We start from the raw sequence: 23069 nt of genomic DNA, 5'->3' as shown, positions 1-23069 counted from the left end.
GAAATGTACTTTTGGTTAAAAAGACATGAATTCATGTGATGGCTTTTCTAGTTGAGCTCAGTATTGGTTCTGCCACTTGGGCAAGTTATTTAACTCTCTAAGTCTCAGTTAAGTCTTCTGTAAAATGAAAATAACTCCCAAATTACCAGCACCGGTGTGGGGAGGACACAGCGGTAAACCTACAGCCACGTGAGGCTCCGGTCTGGGATCCCAAGGAGAGGAAGGAAGCATCTAATCCTCTTTCCCCATGTCGAACCCACAGGTCTTCCCAGAAAAGTTCTGTGGATGTGAGGACCCTGGTTTTCCAAGGGCGTGTGTTGTAAGCAAGGCTTTGTTGAAGGAGACTGGATTTTAATAATCTCTTCTATTTATATGATGCTTTCCTTTCAAAGCATTTCTCTTCTTTACTCTGAGCCTCACATTTCCTGGTAAGGTAAGTTAAAGGATTATTTCCATTACAGAGATGGAAAACAGAAGGCCCAGAGAGGTTAAGGGACTAATATGAGGTCACACAGCTAGTAGCAAGAATTAAACCAAGCAGGTATTCTTAACCCATTGTGCTATCCTTGTCAATTTCCAAAGTCATCTGGAATCCTTTTTGACACGGTTTTCTAGTCCTTGTCCCTTCTTGAAGTTAGAATCTGTTGTTAGAGATCGGTGCCTTAGAGAAAAGTGACTGATGTCTTCCCCTTCCTCCCTTATTTTAGCTTCTCTTTCTGGTACTTTCCAACAGAGGCACATGATTCATCCTTTTTGACACGGTTTTCTAGTCCTTGTCCCTTCTTGAAGTTAGAATCTGTTGTTAGAGATTGGTGCCTTAGAGAAAAGTGACTGATGTCTTCCCCTTCCTCCCTTATTTGAGCTTCTCTTTCTGGTACTTTCCAACAGAGGCACTTGATTCAGTTGTTCATTCACTTAACAGTGGAGTATGCTCTATACCAGGCACAGGGGGGTGGGAGGGGTGACAGTGCAGGTGGGACACAGAGATGCCAAGGTCAGTTTAAGTACAGAGCAAGGGCACTTCTACTGTATGAAAATGATAGGGGGTTCAGGTGTGTGGGATGGAGGAACCACATGGTCCAGCAAGACTAAAGTGAGGCTGATATGAGGACGGGCCAGGCCAGGACCTGGGAGGGGCTGGTAGGGTCAGATAATAGAGGGCCTTGAATGTCGGGCTAGGAAGTGTGGATCTTCTGAGCTCAATGGGAGTGACTTAATCACAGACACAATAAAAGAGACCTTGGTGTCCTTGGTGTAGAAAACAGAGGGGAGGAGGATAGGTGGGTTTCTAAGGACAGACACCCCCCTCCAGCCACAGGGGCCTGCCCAGGCCTCCATAGTTTCAACTCACCAGCCCTGGCCAAATGACTGCTGGGAGATGTGAACACAAGAGAGGGTAAGCCCGAAAGTGTGATTGACATGGAGGTCCCAGGGAAGAGAGCAACTCTTTGGCCTTTGCTGGTCCCTGCCTGGCTCTCAGCGTTTACATCTGTCAGCTGTGTGGGCCAGGTGAATATGCTCATTGGATATGAAGCCCACATTTATGAGGATAGCATCTGATTTGCAGTTAATTTGTTGATGCAGCAAAACACATTGTTTCCAAAAGGTCAGGAGGGGAAGCTGTGTTAGAATATCAACTTAATTACCTGGGCGGCATGGATGAGCGGGTGCCCTGCACAGGGCTGCAGGGTGGAAAATGCTCAACTGCCAGGCACTGACTTGGGGGCAGAGAGCACAGTGTATACAGGCAGGGAGTGGGGTGGCCCCGATGCCTGGGGAGCCAGGCTCCCTGCACTGTTGGCAGAGCCGAGGTACTTTCTGCCCACCTGTGCTCCTGATGCCTAGCCAGCTGCCAGCACATTTGCTAGCTCAGGGAATCCTCTGCAGGGAATGAGGGCTGCTACCCCATTTTACAGATGGGGGAGGCAAGGACTTGCCCAGGGTCACACAGAGCAGAAAGATGACAGGCCTTTGGAAGAGGCTCAGTGAGCTCACTTCAAGTTAATTACGGGCTGGGGCAGGGCTCCTAGGATATCTGTGTATGGGTGGGGGATAGGCAGTTGTTTAGAAATAGACACACAGATTCACTCAGCCCCCGGGGGAGGGCACACCTGGGACCATCCCTGTGACATCCCTGTGAGGTGAGGATCAGCATCCTCATTTCACTGCTGGGAAAGCAGGGCCACATAGACAGTGAAATGTCAAAGTGAGCAGGAGACAGGCCAGACTCCAACCAGGGAGTGGTGCGGGGAAAGAGGTGGAAGAGGACAGATGCCCGAGGCTTCAGGGCCCAACCAGCTTTGCCCAAGGCCAAGGGCTGCGCGTGCAGAGCTTGGGGTTGGTGAGGGGGAGGGGAGGCACCCTGCCCAGAGAGGCCGGAGAACGTGGGCTGTCCAATGGCAGTTGGTGCATGACAGGGCTGGCATTCAAGGCTGGCCCCAAAGTGGGTCTCAGATCCTTTGGGTCTGAACTGTGTCCTGAATTGTCCCTTTCCCGCCAGACTCCTACCTGGCCCAAACAGAAGCAGCCCAGGGGTCCCTGAGGGGAAAGCTGGATAGGCTCTGAGGTTTGTCCCAGGGATGTGCCCCAACCAGACTCTGTCGAGAATGAAGAGGGTGAGAGAAAATTCACAAACTCCATCGCTGTTTAACGAGGAAAGAGTTCACCTGGTTAATTTTCCTGGCTAGTAGCCACATCAATGCTCTGACCTGTGTGTGAAACAGACCCAGCTGGGAGGGGAAGACAAAGCTTTCTGTAGCTTTACAAAGGGCCTCTCTGGGCTGAGAGCAAGGCTCCTCTACTCTTCAGGACTGGAAATCTGCTATTATGCAAGGTATGGAAATAAAAGAGAGCTTCTTTTGATATGCCTCCAAAAAGGAGTGTATTGAAGTGATATTTTTGTGGAGTGTCTCCTTTGAAATGCCCAACAAGCTCTCGCAGGCACAGCTCTTGCTGTCCCCCAAGTCTCGTCATTATTTCCAATCCTCTTCGTCCACCCTTGACTAGAGCTGATCCTGCTTGTTGGGGAGGATCAAATGCTTGTCTCTGCTTCAGAGCTGCCCTGGTGTTGTATAGCACATGCTCTCTGCCTGAGCTGTTTGGCAGGGCACCCGGAAGGGATCATGATCCGGGATCTTTGGGCCTGAAGCATTTGCAGAGGTAACAAGCTATACTCTAGAGGGGTGCTCCTTGCAAAATGCTGCACGAGAGGGACTATTACATCACAGCCAAGGAAGAAGATTCCATCTGGTGAGCGTCAATTTACACACGGCAACAAGGAGGTGCTCCTTCATGGAAAAGGAAGAGAGAATGGGGGGCCCTCAGTCTGGAGCACCTTTGATGGGCCAGGTAGTACTTGGAATATCCCAGTTGGTCCTGATGACTCTGGGACAGAGGCTCTGCTATGATCCCCATTCCACAGACAGGAAAACCGAGGCCTCTTGCCCAAATTCACACTACACTGTTAGGATGCTGGTGGGGCTGGGCTTCAATCGCTGGTTGTCAGACTCCAGAGTGAGGTTCCCATGTGCCCCACCTGCCAGGGGGGTGAAGGGGTGTCCAGGATCAAAAGTGGTCCTGGAAGAAAAGCTGCAGCACATGCTGTGGGATCTGGGAGAGATCGTCTCTGGAGAGATTGTGCTTAGGATCAGGCACTCAACAAGGCACCTTGCGAGGCCATTCTCTCTTCTGGGCCCGGTTGCTCTCCTTGCTGTGAGAGCTGAGCCGAAGGACGTCTCAGGCTGGTCCCAAAGAGCAGTGCATTCTTCCCTTCTGGAGAGATTGTGCTTAGGATCAGGCACTCAACAAGGCACCTTGCGAGGCCATTCTCTCTGCTGGGCCCGGTTGCTCTCCTTGCTGTGAGAGCTGAGCCGAAGGACGTCTCAGGCTGGTCCCAAAGAGCAGTGCATTCTTCCCCTTTTGATAGCTGTGGCCACATGGGTTATCCCATTCAATAGAGAGGAAGTCCTAAATGCTAGAAAGTTGCCTCTGGAGTTCATAACTCCAGGTGGACAGGAAAGGAAACATAGATTCTCTCTAGCTTTTTTTTTTTTTTTTTTTTTTTTTTTCCTCTTCTTCTTCCCTCAGAACAAATGGATGGAGAACCTGATTTTAGAATTCCTGGACCTTGGAATACATTTCTATCTGTGTCAAAGTCTACCCGTCCACCGCCTCAGCAGAGTTTAAAATCCTAGCTAATAGGTTAACAACTGTTTTCCTTCAGCTTCAAATGAAGAATATCAGAAGGCTGGGGGAATATGCAGCTCTCCAATTTGTACGGACTGCACACAGCTCCCTGCAATGTGTGTTTGACAGGACTGACATTTTGTACCGCTGTGAGATGGGAAAACGTGTGACATTTTTATTCATGGTGGCGTACGCCCTTGTAATGATCAGCTCTGGTCGATGTGCTTACCGCAGCAGCCCCTGAGCCCTCGGAGAACAAACAGGAACCCAAGGTGCCAGCAGTTCGACTGCCTTATTAAACACCGCCAGGATCCTAACGAAGACCAACTGCTGGAAAATCTCACTGTCAAATCCTCAAGGACATTGTCAGCGCACAGCTAACTGCATATATTTTTCATTTAAAATACTGAAATCCAGCATTGTGCCATTACATCTGAGGGGAGGGGCGTCCACTCCAGTGGCCATTCTGTCAGCTGCTTCTTCGAAACTCCAGATGCTAGAGCCAGATGCCCAGTGGGGTTCAGAGCTCAAAAAGGGGTGGCAGAGACAGGAAACTTGACTTTCCAAAAACCCAGCCCTACCTTCAGGGTGAATGGCTGAAAGTTACAGGGCTCTGGTAAGTCACTTCAAAAGTCAACTCACTGGCTCTCTTTGTCAGTTAACACAAATCTGCACAATTAAAAAATCCATTTCTCCTCCTCCCCCCAGCCAACCATCTTCCTATGGGTGCGACCCATTACATCCTGCAACTTGGTGCTAATCAGCCTTCTGCTTGGCGGCAGGCCTTAAGACATCTGTAGGAACACACGGCTGTGGTAGGTTTCACACCTTGGCAGAAAAACTGTGTGTCAGGGTGCCCACCTGCAATCTCACCACTTGCCTCAATTTGAAGGCCTCAAGGTCAGCGTGCAGTAGGCCCTCCTCCCTTCAGCAGTCATTTCTAATGCGGACGCACACTGATGGATGGAAGCCAATCACTTGGCAGATCCTCAGAGCTTTGCACAGTTGTTAAACCAGGTGATTTGGTTATGGCTGCACATGCTAACGTATTGGTATATTTATTTTTGTAAATATGCATTATTTATACAATGCCTCTATTTCCATACTCAGCCGTGATGCACCAAGACACACTATGCGATTTATTTATGGGGCCCTTGGCGTAACAGGCCTAACAAGACGCCTGTGCGTGGTTCTTGCCACTTTGCAACAAACTGTAAGTGATTGGCTAAACAACTGGATGTTCCCCGTCCAACATGGGCGCAGGCTTGCATTTTAAGGGGCTGCCCGTAAAGTTGGTTTAGCATAATACTGTACATCATCCTTGGTGGAAATGACCTGGATGCTGAGGAGCTGGCAACGTTCCACTCCCTGAAATGGGGAAGAGGCAGTGGAGTAAGCTATGGGTATCCTGGTGCTTACAGGACCCAGAGATCATAAAAAGGAAGCCACAGGGCAGTGAGGGTGGAAGGAGTTCCCCTATTTCCTCTGAGCAGGCCATTCTGCCCTTCAGCAGAACCTTCCACCCTGGGTTGCAGTGGGGGTGGGCATTGACCTTGCACACCCTTAAGGACATTAAATGTAGCCTGTGTCCAGCCTCATGCCACTCTATGATGAACTTCACCAGCTCCCACCCTATTTCCTCTGAGCAGGCCATTCTGCCCTTCAGCAGAACCTTCCACCCTGGGTTGCAGTGCGGGTGGGCATTGACCTTGCACACCCTTAAGGACATTAAATGTAGCCTGTGTCCAGCCTCATGCCACTCTATGATGAACTTCACCAGCTCCCATGGAAGGCATCTGGCTACCCATCAAGTTCTGTCCTTTTGGTCTAAATGTCTTGCAGATCTTGCCCTCATATTCACCCCCATAAGAGGCATCCTTGGTCAGGCTCCCAGCAGCTCTTGTGTGAATGTTAGCGGCATCATTGGTGGTCTTCCTGCCTCACCTGCTTCCGCCCCTTCCCATACTGGCCCAGAGTAAATGTTCCTAGCTGCATTACCCCGAATACAACCCCTCACTGACTCTCAGTAACCCACAGGGTACGATTCAAGCTCCCCCCAGGCCTGGCCACTGCCTCTCCCACAGTTTAGCTCCTGGCCTCTGGTCTCCCAACATGAACCCCCTTTCCATGAAAAGTCAGGCTCTAGAACAGGAATCCTTTACATATGCCATTCTCTTTACTTGGAATGCCCACTCACTCTGGCTCCACTTGATACACAACTTGTCTTTCAAGATCCAGTTGAAATGTCACCTCTTCTCGGAAGCCTGCCCTAGTTCCCTCAGGCATCCCTAGTGTCTCTCTCCAACTGGTGCCCCATGTCTAGTAGCATTTCTCTTTCCATACAGTTTATAAACTGTCCCAGGCAATGAATGCTATGAAGGCAGGAAACACATCTCATTCCTGTGACCCTGGGGCCTTGAACAAGGCTTGGCACCTGGCATGCCTTGTTATATGTTGAATGAGTGAAGGAAGGACTTAAGGAGGGCATAAAAGAATAACTCAGAGTTCTGCCTGGCAAAGAACTCCAAGGCTTCAGAATTTTTAGTCACAAAGGTGGGAGGAAAGCAGGGGAAGAAGAATCCTTAGCTGGTCACCATGGTTAGGGCAATGGAAGGTGTTTGGTAGATAGTCCTGGAGCAAAAACTTCCCTCTCTTCCTGTTTCTGCAGAAAGAATGATCCTGGATGGGCACACCTGAAGAGTCTGGCTCCTGGACTTCTGCTGACAGATTCACTCCAGGCCTCTCAAGACACCAGCTGCCCATCTGGGGACATTCACTGTCAACCCCTCCAGAAAATGCAAACAAGATCCACCTAGAAGGGGTTTGGGACTGGAGCAACCCAAGGAAGGCCAAAAGGTGGCTGTAACCAGGGAACCATGCAGCAACATCCCAGAAATTCACTTCAAACTGCTCCCAGACAGTGTTAATCCCCCATCACATTTTGCACTGAAAGTGGGGTTTAATCAATGGTCCTTTGGGAGAAGTCCCTTTTATATATTCTGTTGATAAACTTATTATATTTTTTAATTCCTTACAGTATCAGCAAAATGCAATACAATATTCCAGAAGACATGGAACTAAGCAGACCCACAATAAAACTAACTAGGCAAAACAATCACCTAGATCGGGGACCTGGTCAGTGCAACCTCAGGGAAAGTGTGCGGGAGACTGGCACGCAGCCTTTGCTGCTGGGGAGCTGCTGTCCCCGCCCAGCTGCCCCAGGGTCCAGTGAGCAGGACAGTAAGGTGAGAGAAGGGCTCTGAATTTGAATCTGAATCTGTCCTACCAGCCAGGAGATTAGGGTAAGGTCCTGGACCCTACTGCATCAGCCTGGGGAAGATGGTGTGAGAACACGCAGGCCCCTGCCGAGCATATTGCAGGGCACACAGTAGGCATTCAGAAGGGTGGTATCATTGATGCTCCTAGCCCCATGTAAAGGCATCCAGGGCTCTGTCAGATTTCTTCTGGGCATAAAGCAAAGTCCCAAGCCCGGGCAGCAGCCATGAGTCTTAGCCAGGAGTGAGGGAGAAGCAGAACAAAGTGGCCATGACCTCCACAGCTGTGCTAAGCCACATTGCTGGATTTTAAACATGCCCCACACCACTGGTGGCCACAACCAAATGCCTCAGATGGAACTGAGGAAGCAGCTTGATGAGAAGCACAGGGTAAGCCCAGGCTCTGGCATCAGAAAGACCTGGTTTTGATCTTGCTCTGCCACTTACTGTGTGACTTTAGGCAAGTTGCTTAACCCCTCCCAGCATCAGCTTTCTGGGGATAACAATGACTACATCGATATTTACAGGGTTGTTGAGAAGATTAAGTGAGATGATGCTTGTGGAGGGGCCTGGCTCACACGTAAGGAAAAGAAAACTTCAATCTACGTGACCCTTCCTTACCCTCTATCTCTTGGTTAGTCCTTGTTGTCCCTCCCCCTGGGCGTGGCCAGGTTAATCATTTTCCAGGCAGTGCCTGGCTCTCCCGTGGTTAGGGACTGATAGGGGATATGCAACAGGCAGCTCCTGGCACAACCCTACTGTGGCCATGGAGTGGAAATCCCATGCAGCCACAGACACCGAGCTGACTCTCTAGGAGGATCTTGCTTGTGGGACATAACTTATTTTCAGTATTTTACATTTTATTTCTCCTTCCCCACTGTGATAAACTCCCCACCTCTGGCGCAGAGAATTCTAATCTGAGAAAATGCCTCCTCTGGTCTCGCTGAATCAGATTTCCTGCTCTTGTCCTGCTGGGCTCAATATCTCCTTTGCAGGGAGCTGGATTCTGAGTGGTTCCAACATAGACCTTTAAAGAAATGCTGTTTTTTGGCTCTGTTTGGTCCCCTAGCAAAGAGGCCCCGCTGCCTCACTGCTGCACATGGATAGACTCAGTGGACCCAGGAGGCCTGTCACTCACAACACGGCACCGTATGCAGGGATTCTAAAGTGAACAAGGCACTGCAGGACAGCGGCCCCTCTTTTCTTCCTTCTGCTCTGCTGAACTGCTTGGCTGGTCAAGGGCACAAGCAGGAGCAGATACGCCCTCACTCTTCCTGACTTTTGTGTGTTCATTCACCCACCACTCGTGCATCCCCCAAACTCTCACTGGGTAACTTGTCTGTGCCAGGTCCTGTGAGGGTATCAAGAATGCAGAGATGAGGCCAATACTGTCCCTGCCAGGGGACTTTGTGTAAATGCAACACCAGCAAGCAAGTGCAGGGATGGCGCTGCCCCAGAGCGATGTGGGAACGACTTGGCTTGGAGAAGTCAGAGAGGGCTTGAAGGGTTGGTAGCACCTTATCAGGTGGAACAGAAGAGGAAGGATATTCCTGGCATGGAGGCAGTAGGAGCTGCTTCATCGCTGGGTCTCCCTAGTGCCCAGCCCAGAGTCTGGCCTGGAGCAGATGCCCATAAAGAGCTGGTGAATGCATTAATACAATGTGTTGCAGACTAAAGGGGAGGTCAGGACCCTGCTCTGTGTGGGGGGCACTTCACAAAGACTTGCAGGGTGCGTAGGAACTGGCCAGAAGTAGAGGACGGCAGGGACCTCCAACCCAGAAGGCCCAGCTGTGGTAAGGGTGGACTTGGGAGTGGTGACTTCTGGCAGGGCCCTGACACCTGGGTAAGTTCTCCTGGCCACGTAGGGAAATCGGCAACCAGGGGAGAGGATCCTGGGGAGGGAGCCACTTTCTGGAGGGCTCATGGGACTGCCTAGCTCAATACTTGCAAATGTCTTCTGATGCCCTCTGTGCCTCACAGACTAGCTGAAGGGAGGGACACAGGACCCCAGGGATATGAGCGATGTATGGGTGCAATGGGGCAGGTTTGGAAAGTCCAAGGACAGACTCCAACATTCCAGTAGCTGAAGCTCATGAAACAAGAATGGGTTAGAGATGGACAGTAGGAGCTGCCAGAACAAAGGTGGTGCTAGAAACCATAGGTATAGCACCCTTATGGCTCCTCATGGAGCATAGAGAGTTGGAGGCAGGCCAGAGACAGGGAAGAGCTCCATCTAAGGGAAGGGAGGACAAAATGTAGCTCCTGAGTGCAGAGCCCAGCTCAGACCTCCCTCCTTGTCTGGACTCTCCACTTCAGTCAGCCATGCTGCAACTAGCCAGACCAATTTCCACTCCTTTGTGTATTTTCGCTGAGTCTTTCCGGAGATACAGACCTTGGGCCAAAGGAATGATTTAAAAGGTAAGAACTGTCTATTGCAACCAGCTGGAGCAACCAAGAGGGGACTGCTTGGGCCAGGTGCAGGGCATTCTGGAAGAGCCTACGACAGCTGCCATCTTTAGACTCTCAGGTTTGGAACCTTCCCCATGTATCGGAGACAGCCTGAAGAAGCTGCTCCCACCATCCTAGGAAAATGAGCTCTCTGCGTGCTCTTTGAAGCAGATGAAGAGTGAGGGTGTTAATTAACTTGACATCTATTTTGCAATGGTCTCCAGCAAGTCCACAGTGAGGGGCTGATGGGCACCTCCCAAGGATGCTGGCAGAGGAACCACCCTGAGGACCAGACTGGCTGGAGTTTAAAACAAACTAAAAGGGCAAAAAGGGGATTTTAAGATGCCCCATGGCATAATCACGCAAGCACAAATCTCGGCCTTTCAAAACTACCAGATGAATTCTGTCCATCAGTATTAAGTTGAACCGCTGGCTTTGGGCCAGTGGGCTCCCTGAAGTCAGGGACTGTGTCACTGTCATCCCTATTTTCACAGTCGTAGCAAAGAGCAGGTAGCAGTGATTATTTGCTGAACAAATGACCTAGGTTTTTGGCTTCTATCCTTCCTCACTCCTGGGCCCTGGATTGGAGCTGACCCTGCTACACTCCATTCCCCAGAAGCAATCACAGGCAACTGTGGACAGCTGTGCCCATCCCTGTTCCCTGGGACCCCTGCCTCCTGTTTCCTTGGTCTGCCATGCACCGACCTGCTGTTTCTTCTGTCCCCTCTCTATCTGGTGCCCTAGTTGATGTCTGACTTTGACCCTCAGCCCTGCAAGTTCTCTTGGTTTCAGGATCCCCACAGGTCTGGGTATGAACCTCACTCTGCTGTCAGAGGACAAGGGGCTGGGACAGTGTCTCCTGTTTGGCCTCTGTGCACACTACCAATTTAATCTTTTCTCCCTTCTTTTGACAACAGCCCCCTGATTTCCTTTCCAGGAACCATCCCGTCTTCACCTCTCAGGTATGTGCTTCAGGTCGGGCCCCACCCACAGCACACAGAAAACCCTAGGCCACAATGATTGGTTTTGAGGTGGGCATATGATCAAAGTTGGTTCAAGGAGTGAATCCATGTCTTGTGTGGGAGTTACTAGCAAGTGACGCTCACTATTCTGCTGGCCTTGCACCCAGAAGAATGTGGTCTGGAGCTACTGCAGTCATCTTGTCACCAGGAGGGGAAGGCCTGCTGAGAAATGGCACTAACAGAAGAGAGAATGCCAAGAAATGCAACAAAAAAACTGGGCCTGACTGACATGATCTGATACCTGGATCAAGCCATACCTGGAGCTAGTATGAGCCAACAATTTCTCTTTTGGGTCTCTTGCAACCCAAAGTACCCTGACTAATGTAGATTCTGAGTAAAGGCCCTGACGCTGGTCTCTGGGGCTTGACTGGCAACTGATACCAATACTAACGCCTACATATGCCATTTTTATCCTGTATTCTACTCTCTCACACACACCAGGAATGTATCCAGCATGCCTTTGTGACTAATGGTGGGTTTGATGTACAGAGTACAGAACACCAACTTACTTGTCTTGATGACAATTGAGGTCCAGAAACATAAAGAAGGGCCCAACCAAGATCTGGAAGGAAACCAGGAACAAAGCCTCACTTGTGGCTCTACATCCTGGGATCCCAGGCCCCCACCCAGGCAGCTGCACTGGCCCTGTCATGACAAACCCAGCGGGAAACTGCAAGGTTCTCAGCACACAGCTGGGTGAGAACCTGAGCTTTAGGATGAACAACATGGCTTTGAATCCTGCTGCTTCTGAGCTGTACGGCCTTGACTAAGTCCCCATCCTCTCTGAGCCTGTCTCCTCTGCAAGAGGGGATAATATTGGAGACCCTCACAGGGTGGCTGAGAGGATGGAGTAGGCTAGCCCACTGGAATCACCTAGCATGGTGTCTGGGGTTGGAACAGAGACCCATTTCTTCAGGTCTCAGTGAGGAGCCTGGCGGGGGGCAGAGCAACTCATCCCCAAGCCGCTCCACAACTCCCTTAGAGCATCCCAGTTAAGAGGTACTCAAAGTGACATTAAAGTGCTCAAGTCCTAGGAGGAGGCTGGTCGAGGAGGGTGACTGATCTTGGCCCCTGGACCTTCTGCAGCATCCTTAGTTTGTGCTGAATGGAGATGGTGCAGCTTGGAAAGCAAGCTGCTATTCTGAATATGGATTTCCTTTGGCTGCTTATATTTCTCAGCCCTTCCATTGCACATCAGGAGCTCCACCCTCACTGCTGAGCTCTCTGGCCCTCTCCAGCTCCCTATAACAAGAGGAATACTACCTAAGAAAGCAATACTAAATGTTTAATCAGACATCTCCTGAATTTTCAACTCAATTCTTATGAATTTCCAGAATCTGATTTCTCTTTTTTTTTTTGTCCTTTTTTTGAGACCGGCTGTACCGTGCTCAGCCAGTGAGCGCTGTGAGCGCACCGGTAATCCCTATACAGGATCCGAACCTGCGGCGGGAGCGCTGCTGCGCTCCCAGCGCCGCACTCTCCCGAGTGTGCCACGGGCTCGGCCCTGATTTCTCTTTTTTGATTGGCAAGCTTTTCCTCCTGAAATCGAACATGTCTGCTCAGAGGAGCAAACCCTGGCCTTGTTAACCTTTCATCAGAAAGCTGTCTCTTGGCTAGCCTGGGCTATAAAAAGGCGAGTGTGCATGGAAGACAGGCCTGGCCAGCCACCCTTGACAGAGACCTGACAAACCCACCACCAATTAGGGGCCACACTGCTTTAGGTAATGGCAGTGACTGAGTTGAAACAACTTTGGACAGCCACCCTGCCAGAATGAAGGCTGTGTGTGTGTGTGTGTGTGTGTGTCACAGTCACCCTACAGCTGGCACAAAGACTGGATCAGAGCAGAAGGAGCTGGAGGGACGCAGCGGGGAGACCACCACAGTAGCTCTGCTTTCTCACACAAAGACATGGCTGAAAAGAGCACAAAAAGGGGTAATGGAAAGGGGGAAACATCACAATTTGGAAACAACAGTGTTTGAAAGAGCAGTGTGCAGGGAGCTCAGCCTCATGGACTGTGAGAGCATGGCTGATGAGTTAGGTCGAGACAATGACTTTGGACTGTAGCCCATGATGCTCGCCTGCTGCCCTGGCGTGCCTCCGGCCTAGACACAGACTCAGGCAGCATTGTCTGCCATCTCCAGTGCCAGCTCCCAGCCTTGCTGCCAGAATCTCTCCCTCTGCACAATGACCCTCCACCTCCTCTGGGTATAGGTTTTGCCTTTCCCACCGGGCGCTATAGGGATGCAGTGATAAATTCAGTCATAAATATGTGTGGGCAGGAGGGCTACCCCTGGGGAAGTGCATGTTCTGAGAGCCCAGATGATGGCCAAGCACTGGAGGACAGGGCTGCTTGGGAGGCTATGTCAGTGGGTGACTGACAGCCAGCTCCATGCATACCAATTGGGGAAAGAGGCTGATACTTACCTGTGGCCTATGTGCAGGACTGAGATAGGTACTTAAGAGCAATATCTCATTTAATCCTTATAACAACCTATGATGTGGGCTGGGCATTTTCATCCCCAGTCTAAAGATGAGAAAGCTGAATTTCACTGAGGTTAAGTAACTTACTAGCTAGTTAGTGACAGAGCTGACACACAGTCCAGGGCTGTATTTGCTTTCTCTGTCTCTATGAATGGATGTTGTATATGTGTATGTCTCTTGTGTGCATTTGTACATGTGTGTATTTTTTGGCCATACCATTTGAAAGTAAGTTGCAGGAATCAAGATTCTTCTCCCCTAAATACTTCAGTGTGCATCTCCTAGCAATAAAGATAAATCCCTTCAAAACCATATTAACAATAATTCTATAATATTATCTAACATCCCAGTCCATCTCCAAATTTTTCAACTTTCTCAAGAATGTCTTTAAAGCTTTGTTTTTGTTTTTAAACATAATCCAAATTAGGTTTACACTTTCCATTTGATTATGTATCTTAGTCTCTTTTACAGATAAAATCTTCATGTCTGATTGATCCTGTTGATTTATTTGGTGTAACTCAAAGGATGATGGGCCTTTCCCTTCTCCTGACTACTCTCTTCCCTGCTCCTCTCTTGCACAGGTCTACCCATCCTTGGGGTATGGGGGCCGGGGACATCCCAGTCCTCTGCCTTATTCCTCTCCCCTCCTTTCCTGCAGCATATATCACTGGCATTAAGACCTCATATATACACACAAAATAAAATGAGACAAAATCTAAATTCCTGTAATATAAAGCTGTTTCTACTTGGAAACAAAATCCTTATTAATGGAAAGTAAATATGGAAATAGTTTTTAACCACTAATGGGATATTCACTTTTCTTCTTCAAATGAACAAAATTATAAGCATAGCAACTGAAATGAAACCAAATAACTTGCTGGGCACACAGCAAGTACTTACACAATAATCAATCAGTGATTACTTAAGTTAAACATCCACGCCAATAATAAAACCCCAGGATGCTTACTGACTGCCAGCTCAGTGCCAAGCCCTGCAGAAGATAGTGGACTTCTCAGAGGCTCACGTTTTCATGAGAAAGTCAAACAATTACAAGGCTATGTGACAAGTATGGCACATGAAAAATCCTGGGATAGCACAAAGACAGGAGTTACCAACTCTTCCTAGGAGAGTCGAGAGGATTTACAAAAGGGACCTGATTGGGCTTAGACAGGTAGATTGTGAAGGGCCTCATGTACCATGCCAAGGTGGAAGAGGGACTCTTCAAGGGAGGCTATGAGCAGGGTTGTGACAGGCCACTTGTGCACGCTTCCAATGGGCCCCTAAAAGGCCACATGGGGACTGCGGCAGAGGGAGTGGCATTGCCAGTTAGGAGCCTGTGGAAGAGACCAGGTGAGCAATTATGCAGCCTGCTCTGAAGCTGTGGCAGAGGCTTTGGAGAGGGGAGGCTGAGTAGTGTTCAGGAGCGGAAGGGAGAGGATCTGAGGAGGGGCGGGTGGACACAGACTTCTGGATTGGCACTTCAGCAGTGCCATTTGCTGTGGTGGGAGATGGAGGAGGAGGACTGAGTTTGGTGGGGAGTGTACATTCAGATTGGAGGCCTGTGGTTTAAGGTATGTGGGGAACACAGTAACACCTGCTGGAGGCATTTGGGAGGCAACGGCTGAATTGAAGGGAATTGTGCGTGACTTCCAAGCTCAATGGGGCAGAAGGAATTTCTCAGGGCACTCAGAGTCAAGGGTGCTGAGAAGGCATTTGCTGGCTGGGAGGCTTCTCCAGCCCAGCAGGGCACTGGCACTAAATGACCTGGCTCATTCCTCTAAAGCCAGGACTCTCCATACACAGAAGCTAGCAGGGAACCACATTCCAAAAGCTGCTCCTGGGGATGGTGTCAAACCTCTCTGTCGCAGCTCTCTGGAAGCAACAGTGGTGCTTGGTTTTGGCTTTGATTTAACCAGTTTTTCAAACTTTAAAGAGGCTTAGAAACCTTTGCTCAAATGGGAGAAGAATAGAGAAACCTTTCAATACGTACTTTTGGGAAACATATCAGATTGGACGGCAGGCCGTTACTTTGTTTGCAGATCAGTCATTTGGGAGCAACAAAAAGAAGGGGGTCCTAGAACTGGTTTGCCATCATGTTCTCAGCAGAGCCTCATCCTCCCTGTCAACGAAGGGCTCCTGGGAGGGCTGGTCCCTGGCCAAGGCCTACAGCCTGGGCAGCCCACACCCAGGATGAGAATCCAGCATCACTGACTCACAGCCAGTCCAGTTCCCCTAGCCAGGAGAGACAGCTACGCACCTCCAAGAGAAGCGGAGGTGCTGCTGCTGGCTTTGGAGAAGGAATTAGCTACTTGTTGCAGCAAATGCTGTCCAAGCCGGTTTCCTCATTTGTACAACGGGCAGAACATCTCCTTCCTTACCAGCGGATGGTGAAGACTTAATTCAGTGAGCACAGAGGTGAAAGCCCTACTAGCCTGTCCATCTTACTAAATGTAGGGGCAGAGTGGTTTCTATGGGGTGCTACTTCTGCCGATTCCCTGGAAGGGAAGGGGGTCGAGGCAAGATGCTCTAGCTGAGGATGCCCAAGCCCTGCTGGGAGGACACTGCTCCCTCACTCCTTCTACAGCCATGGAAAGCAGGCAATTTCCATCCCCTTCCCAGGCGAGAAAAGCATGAGGAAGTCTTCAGTTTGTCTCTGTGCTCGCTCACTCCCTCCTGCCCAGAACAGGAGCACCTCCCTTGGAGTTTGGGAGAAGGAAGTGAGCCTGCACCATCGCCCTTCCTCCGCCTGCAGCAGCTCCTCCTTGCCAGGAGCTATGGGCAGCTGTGCCCCTGGCCAGGCTCGCCGCTGTCCACTCATCCCGTGTGGAGTAACTCAGTTTTTTAAAATCTGAGGCAAAGTTTTAGCAAACATTTGGCCTCAGGTCTAACGCAATATTCCCCTTTCAGTCTTATCAATAAAAAAAGCCGGCATTGTCTCCTGGGCCTTGTTTCATAGTTGATTCTAAACTTGAGAGGGGGAAAATGGTTATGTGAAGACTCTCTAAACCTAAACATTTTCCAAGGTAGGAACAGTCACTCTCAAGTTATTTGACACTTTTGAACTCTTCAAAGAAACCATACATGATAAGAAAGCAGAGGCCAACTAAAAATCCCTTTATTTTGCTTGCCACAAGCTCTGTGTGGTGTGACATATGTGCTTTAGAAAACAAATGAATTGCTAGTGAGTTCAGTTTGTTGACAAAATATCTTGTAATTATGGGTCCAACTTAGGACTATGTAGAGTGGTCTTGGGGTGAAGAGGCTGCCTATGTGGGGCCCTCGGAGTGCCTGGAGCTCACCTCTCTCACTGCCTCCGCCACTCTCGGTAGGGACTGTCCATTGGCTGATCTGTCTCTATCATTATGCCCCACAATGGTGGGGATCAAAGACTTATTTATCCTACACACAGTATGTCTCAATATCTGATGAATATCTGCATAATTAAATGGAGGAATGGTCACTGCCTCTAAGGAGAAACCCTACTGAGGCAGAGGGCAAGAGAGTACCTTTTCTCCCCTGGCAGAGGCAGCTCTTCCCTCGACACTAAGCTCCCCTCTTGCCAGCCCCCACAGCAGAGCTACTGTCCGAGGGCTCTGCAAATGGCCTTTGTCAGGCTCCCGGCCACCTTGTCAGATGCCTCCATGGAGTTCCCCTGCCAGCTGCACAGGTCCCAGCTTTGCAAGGTGGAGAGATTAATTTAACAGTCTCAACAGTCTCTGCCTGTTGGCAAGCTAAGTGTTCTTAAAGAATGAAATCCACACAAATGCAAACCCAAGGCAAGGACTTTTTCTTAGGTTAGCACGCACTATCTGGCTGGCTGAAGATATTTTGCAGTGACACATCAGCTTTAACAGACATATCGAACAGCTGAAGTCCAGTCTGTTGACAAAATATCTTGTAATTTTGTTTGCTTGGTGAGGGAGTTGGCATGGGCTCAACTTAGACTGTCCTGTCCTGGGTTTTTGTGCTGGCAATGTGGCCCTGGGCAGGTCCCTTCAGGTCTGAGCTCCAGCCCTGGATCCATAAAATGGGGCTAATGATCACTTCCTTAAAGACCTATGATAGAGATGACATAAGATATTAGGGGATCTGTTGTTTTCCAGAAAGAGAATGTATACCACTGGGGCCACATGACTGTTTTAGGTGATCCCTTGATGAACACTTAAAAATTGGACTAGTATATCAATCCTATGATTTTACCAATGTCAACGCTTGAAATGAGGCTAAAGTTGGTATGGATGTCAGGTTTAAGTCTGTTTAAAGAAAAATATTAAGCAAAAAAAAAAAAAATAGTACAGATAGTAGGAGAGTGTGGCAAAATTTCTGAAATGAAACTCAAAAGACTGTTCTTTGGGAAGAATGTCAAGTCCCCAAAACTCATACCTGCCAATAGTAGGTGCTCTAGAAATGCTACCTGTATGGTTAGGGGTCCATCAAACCAGGCACCTGGGGAAGGACTAAAGGACAACCTACCACGGGGGCAAAGCTGGAAAGAGTTAACAGAAAGAGGTCTGCCATTTCCCTGGCCCATCCCCTGCCCCCCCAATCTGTCACCTAATGAAGAAGGGGCCGGCACAAGTGAGCTAGCTGGCAGTTCACTTACAGCAAACTGATTAAGAATGTTCAACCAACAGCAGACTGTAGACCTTTCCAGAGAAAATAAATAGAGTGTAGACTGTATGCAAATGTGTTTGTCACTTTGACAGCACGTCTCAATTAAGGCATCTCGTGGCTGTGGGTAGGCTCTGCGGCTGCAGCTGGAAGGGAGAGCCCACTGCATGGCTGATACTAGGGGCTTGACCTTAATCCGCATGCATGCATTAAAAAAAATCCTGCCTTCTTGTACACTTGCATAATGCTTGCAGCCACGTGAGGGAAGTGACAAACGGGGAAAAAAAGCCACTTTCATCCTCTCCAGTTTGCAGACCTGTGAAGGCACAGACAGCTCTTATTTCAACAGAGTTTGGGGTGGCTTTTTTAATTGTTTATCCCCCACCCGCGTGCACATACACTCTTATTCTGTATTTAGCTGGGAATGACATTAAAGCATCTCTACTTCTTGCTGAAATGGAAAGAAGGTCTTTCTCCATTTCAAATAGGGCCTCTTTTTTGTGTGTTTCGAAAATGGAATGTTTAACACCATGAAATCCCTCTTCCCCCTCCCCCTCTTTCTCTGTAATGGGCTCCAAACTCCAGCGAGGGGCTCCTTTCATGGGAAGGTTAGTGTGTGCAGGAATGAGGACAAAGGAAAGCAGGAAGCTGACTCTGGAATGCCATGCTGGCGACAACCAGGGGGTTGTGCTTTCAGCAAACACAGCCAGGGAACTGGGGTGCGGATTTCTCCAGCAGGGCCTGAGCCTGGGGAGGAAGCAGCTCTTCAGGGGTGCAGACGCCAATGCAATTTGAAGACAATCATTAAACAAATGAGCACCGCCCCATGGATACTCCTTTCTTGCACTACATTTCAATTTTTATACCACACCTTTTAAGAGTAAAATGAGAAAAGGGGTGAACCTCCCCAAATTAAAGATTTATGAACATATTATCTGAGAATATTGATTACCGAAGAATGATTCTTGTGTTCCAACAAACTCACCCCTTACAATAATAACCCACAGCAATGATTTTGTTAGTTCCTTTCATTTCTAAATAGCTCAATGCCTGGTACATAGTAGGCTCTTGATAAATGTCTGTTAAAAATAGGAATATTTAAAATGTAGGTTTCTAGGTCTTTTATGTCATGAAATAGCAATTACATTTAAGATAAAAGTCATAAAGACTATTTTAGTCATGTGTCATCTAATAAATAGCTAAAGAAGTCAGGTGATTTAAGTATAAATAACCTTGCAAATTCGTGTTAACAGCCACATCTTTCTAGCAGAGACATTTCTCATAAACCAAAAAAATTATGACTTTTGCTAATCAAAAGAGTCAATTCAAGAGAAGTAGGAGAGAGTATACAATCTTTTTCAACGAAAAGTATAACCACAGATAGGAAACGACTAAACATTTTTAGTTTCTATACAAAGTACAATGTTTTACTTAATGGAAAAAAAAATCAAACAAATAGACAATTTTCAAATGCTCAGGTTGTTGAAAATAGTTGGTTAAAGAATCAGATCTTTAGAATCGTAGCGCGGGTGTTTACTCTGAGAAGCACGACTTGCAATATTGATTTTCAGGAAGTACATTAATAAAGAACTCCTAATTGATTTTTTTTAAGACTTCGCTTGTTTCCTTTTATTTGAAGGTGCAAAGAAGGGCCTGGGATGCTAAAGTGTTCTAATGAGATGCTTAGCTAACAGAGGCACCTTAACGGAGTGCCCTGGAGTGGGGGAGGCAGCAGCTGCGTTTAATGACTTCACTCAATAGTTGAGCTAGTTTATGACCACAGCCATGCTGCCTCCCTGAAATTTTTGAAAATTCACCTTCAAAAAATGTTTGCACCAAATAAACATTTGAAGATATGAACAACTTCATGAAGTTGCTTTGCCAAAGACAACTAAAATGAAAAACTGCTGCACGTGCTACTACTTCTGCTAAAAACAAAAAAATAAAAATAAAATAAAATAAACCCCAAAACAAAACAGACCAGTAGAAGGGCCAAGGTACATACCTGTCCAAAGTGGACAGTGATCGGTCTCCGGTCTTCTCGGAGCTTGGGGTCCTTGGCCTCCACCAGTGGGGATGGCGCAGTCTTCGGCAGCTGCTCTTCCATGGAGGGGGCACAGCCATTCTCCGTGATGTCCTGCAGGGAGAAGTATGGTTGGGGGATGGTATTAGGGTTCTGGCACTTGTGCTCTCTCAAACCCCACAGCTAAGAGGCCTGCTCCAGAGCTCTCTGTGGGACATTCTGAGCTATCCTCCTGATAGAGATGGAGGAAATAGAAGGCTAACTTAGTTCTCTATGACTCTAAGGACTAGAATGAGACCAAAATCATTCACGTTAAATTACACAGATAACAATAATTCACAATAGTGGGGAAAAATCATCTTTCATCCTACTACTTACACAGCTATTTCCATTTTTACATATTCACTCTGTGCACATGCAGACAGTTAAAAATTATTTGCAATCACAGCTCATGCATAATTCTATATCCTGCTTTTCCCCGATATATTATAAGCATCTCCATGGTGCTACATAGTCATTATAATAATTTTAATGGATACATAATATTTTATTGAGCAGATATACAATTACTTCAATAAACCATTCCAATACTATTGGACGTTTAGGTTGTTTCTAATTTTTTTTCAACTTTCTAAATACCAGTGATAAATATTGTAGTTTCTTTTTCTTTTGTACTATTTCTTTTATGGAAACCCTAAGAGTGAAATTACTGTGTCAAAAGACATAAGCATTTTTAAGGCTTTTTATTCATTCTACCAAATTGCTTTCCAATTTACACCAACTACCAGCAATGGATGCATTATCAGTTTCACGGTTCTCTTTAGCCTTATCGTTTTAAAAATGTATCGCTAATTTAATAGGTGAAAAATTAGACCTCATTGTTGTTTTAATTTGCATTACTTTAATTATTTATGAGTGTGGACATTTTTTCCATGTTTGTTTACTGACGACTGTTTGTGAACATGATGTGGTCGTGTTCCCTCTTTCCTACCCTTTCATCTTTCTGGAAGAGAATAAAGAGAATTAAGTCTGAGTCATGACTGCATGACTTGGGGAACATTTAGGGAACCGAAGAAATCTTTTTAAATCCAGAAACTTATATTTAATTTGTGCTTCTGATGAATGGAGTCAAATTATAAGGAAAAGAAAAACCTCAGTGTGCAAAAGGCAGGTAATGGCTCCTTTGGCTAAAGCTGGCAGCTGACTATACACATGCGTTATTTGGAACATGGATGGGGTCCGCTTGTGCAATACAGACCACATGTTTTATCCAAGTCAAGAAAGTTGCTTAAATCTTCACTGGAACAAGGCAGAGAATAAATGTACAAATAAGTAACATTTGAATAATCATTTTTTACCAAATTAAAAAAAAAACCTCACACCCAGAATTAAGTAATAAATACAATTTCCAATTCTTTTCATTGTAAAAATAAACACATTTTGGTCAACAAAACATACACTATGATACTTATTAAATACTTCATGAGACTTTTGGTAATCGGTTGTTCTTGACTTCTCAGCTGAACAGAGAGAATGTTGGGACATGGAGAAAAGTGGTCTCATTGAATAATCATGCATTGAGGAAGAAACATATAATATCTATGAGCCTCAGTTTCCTCATCTGTGAAATGGGGATAATGGTAGCTATGAAGATTAAAGGAGAGACAATGCAACATAAGTGTCTAGAACAATATTAGCTATTCAATAAACAATAGGAATTGCACAGACACACATACTGTACATACATATGAGGTTACTTCAAAAAGTCCATGGAAAGATTCGTATTATCTTTTAATTCTATTTTTCCACAAACTCTTTGAAGTGCCCTCTTTGTGTGTGTGTGTGTTTGACCTCACATATCCAGCTGCCTACTTTCTGGCCTCCTCTCCTAAGGAATCAAGGCTGCCTGTAGAGGCCAGCCCTGAGGAGTCTCTACTGCTTGGTAAACAATACAGAGAGAGGATGACCTCTTGGCTTTACAGGGAGGGCCGGGATCAGCTGGCTCACATTGCCAGGCTGAGGCTCAGTGATGAAAGAGGTTGCCGACAGCCAATTAGAAATGGCTCTTTTGGAAAGGGGCTGCCCTAAGGTGCTCAGGTCAAGTGGAACAAAGAGGGGGAGGGGCTCCTCCTGTGCCAGAAAGCAACAAAGGGCAAAAGGGGCATTTTGGATCCTGGTGGGGGTACTTAGAGGATAGACACAAGAGGCTGAATAAGGCCAAACAGTAACAATTTCACTCTTGATTCAGGAAAAATATTGTATGTGTGTGTGCGTGTGTGTTTGGCTGAAAGAAAAATGGAGCTGCAAGGTAACATGGTAAGACAATATCGGTGTTAACCGAAAACTGTAAGATGATAGCTATTTTAAAAAAATGCATGTGGGAGTTTTTGGAAAAGTATCTTAGTTTAAGTATATAAATAAAAATATTGTTTTCTAGTTTTGTTTTTACCATTAACTAGCTGTCTGATATTTCCAGCTCACTCAACCTCTCTGTACCTCTGTCTTTATTTTTACAGTGGAGAGACCACCATCTATTTGGCAAACTTCAAAGCTGCTGGGAGAATGGGTTAAATGAGATGAGATATGAGGAAGGTTTGAAAAATGTCACAGCACTGTGCAAATTGAATGTTAGATCCTTACCCCCTGCGAAATGGAGAGAGAACCTGCTAAATAGGAAAGCTTCCCTGTGTGGAGTGCCTACTCTTGGCAGGCATTTTTCCAGACCCTTGACCTTCATGCTTACACTTAGTTCCCATAATGATCACAAGGTAAATAGGATTATCCCTTTTTTACAGGGGAGGAGATAAGGCTCAGAGAGGGTAACTTACACAAGACCAAACATCTTGAAAGAGGAGGAACCCAGAACTATGTGACTCCTGGCATTTATACCATATGCACTCATAACAATAACACGAGTGAAGGTGTGCTGAACTGAGGAGGTGCTCGACAAGATGTGATCCCCTCCTCCTCAGAAACCCCTCTTGTGGGCCGGCCCGGTGGCACACTGCTATAGTGCGCTGCTTGGG

General features: G+C 47.4%; 1 protein-coding gene across 1 annotated transcript in view; it reads right to left on the bottom strand.

Moving 5' to 3' along the window:
- The window catches only part of DENND1A (DENN/MADD domain containing 1A), a 462953-nt gene that overhangs the window by 29837 nt on the left and 410047 nt on the right, over positions 1-23069 (bottom strand). Inside the window, exon 18 of the mRNA XM_008568329.1 lies at positions 20026-20157. Within this exon, the coding sequence (XP_008566551.1) occupies positions 20026-20157 (132 nt within the window). The remainder of the gene's footprint in view (positions 1-20025; positions 20158-23069) is intronic.

Source organism: Galeopterus variegatus, unplaced genomic scaffold, assembly GCF_000696425.1.
Source record: "Galeopterus variegatus unplaced genomic scaffold, G_variegatus-3.0.2 Scaffold400, whole genome shotgun sequence".
NCBI lineage: Eukaryota > Metazoa > Chordata > Mammalia > Dermoptera > Cynocephalidae > Galeopterus > Galeopterus variegatus.
This window is presented reverse-complemented; position numbering and strand designations above follow the sequence as displayed.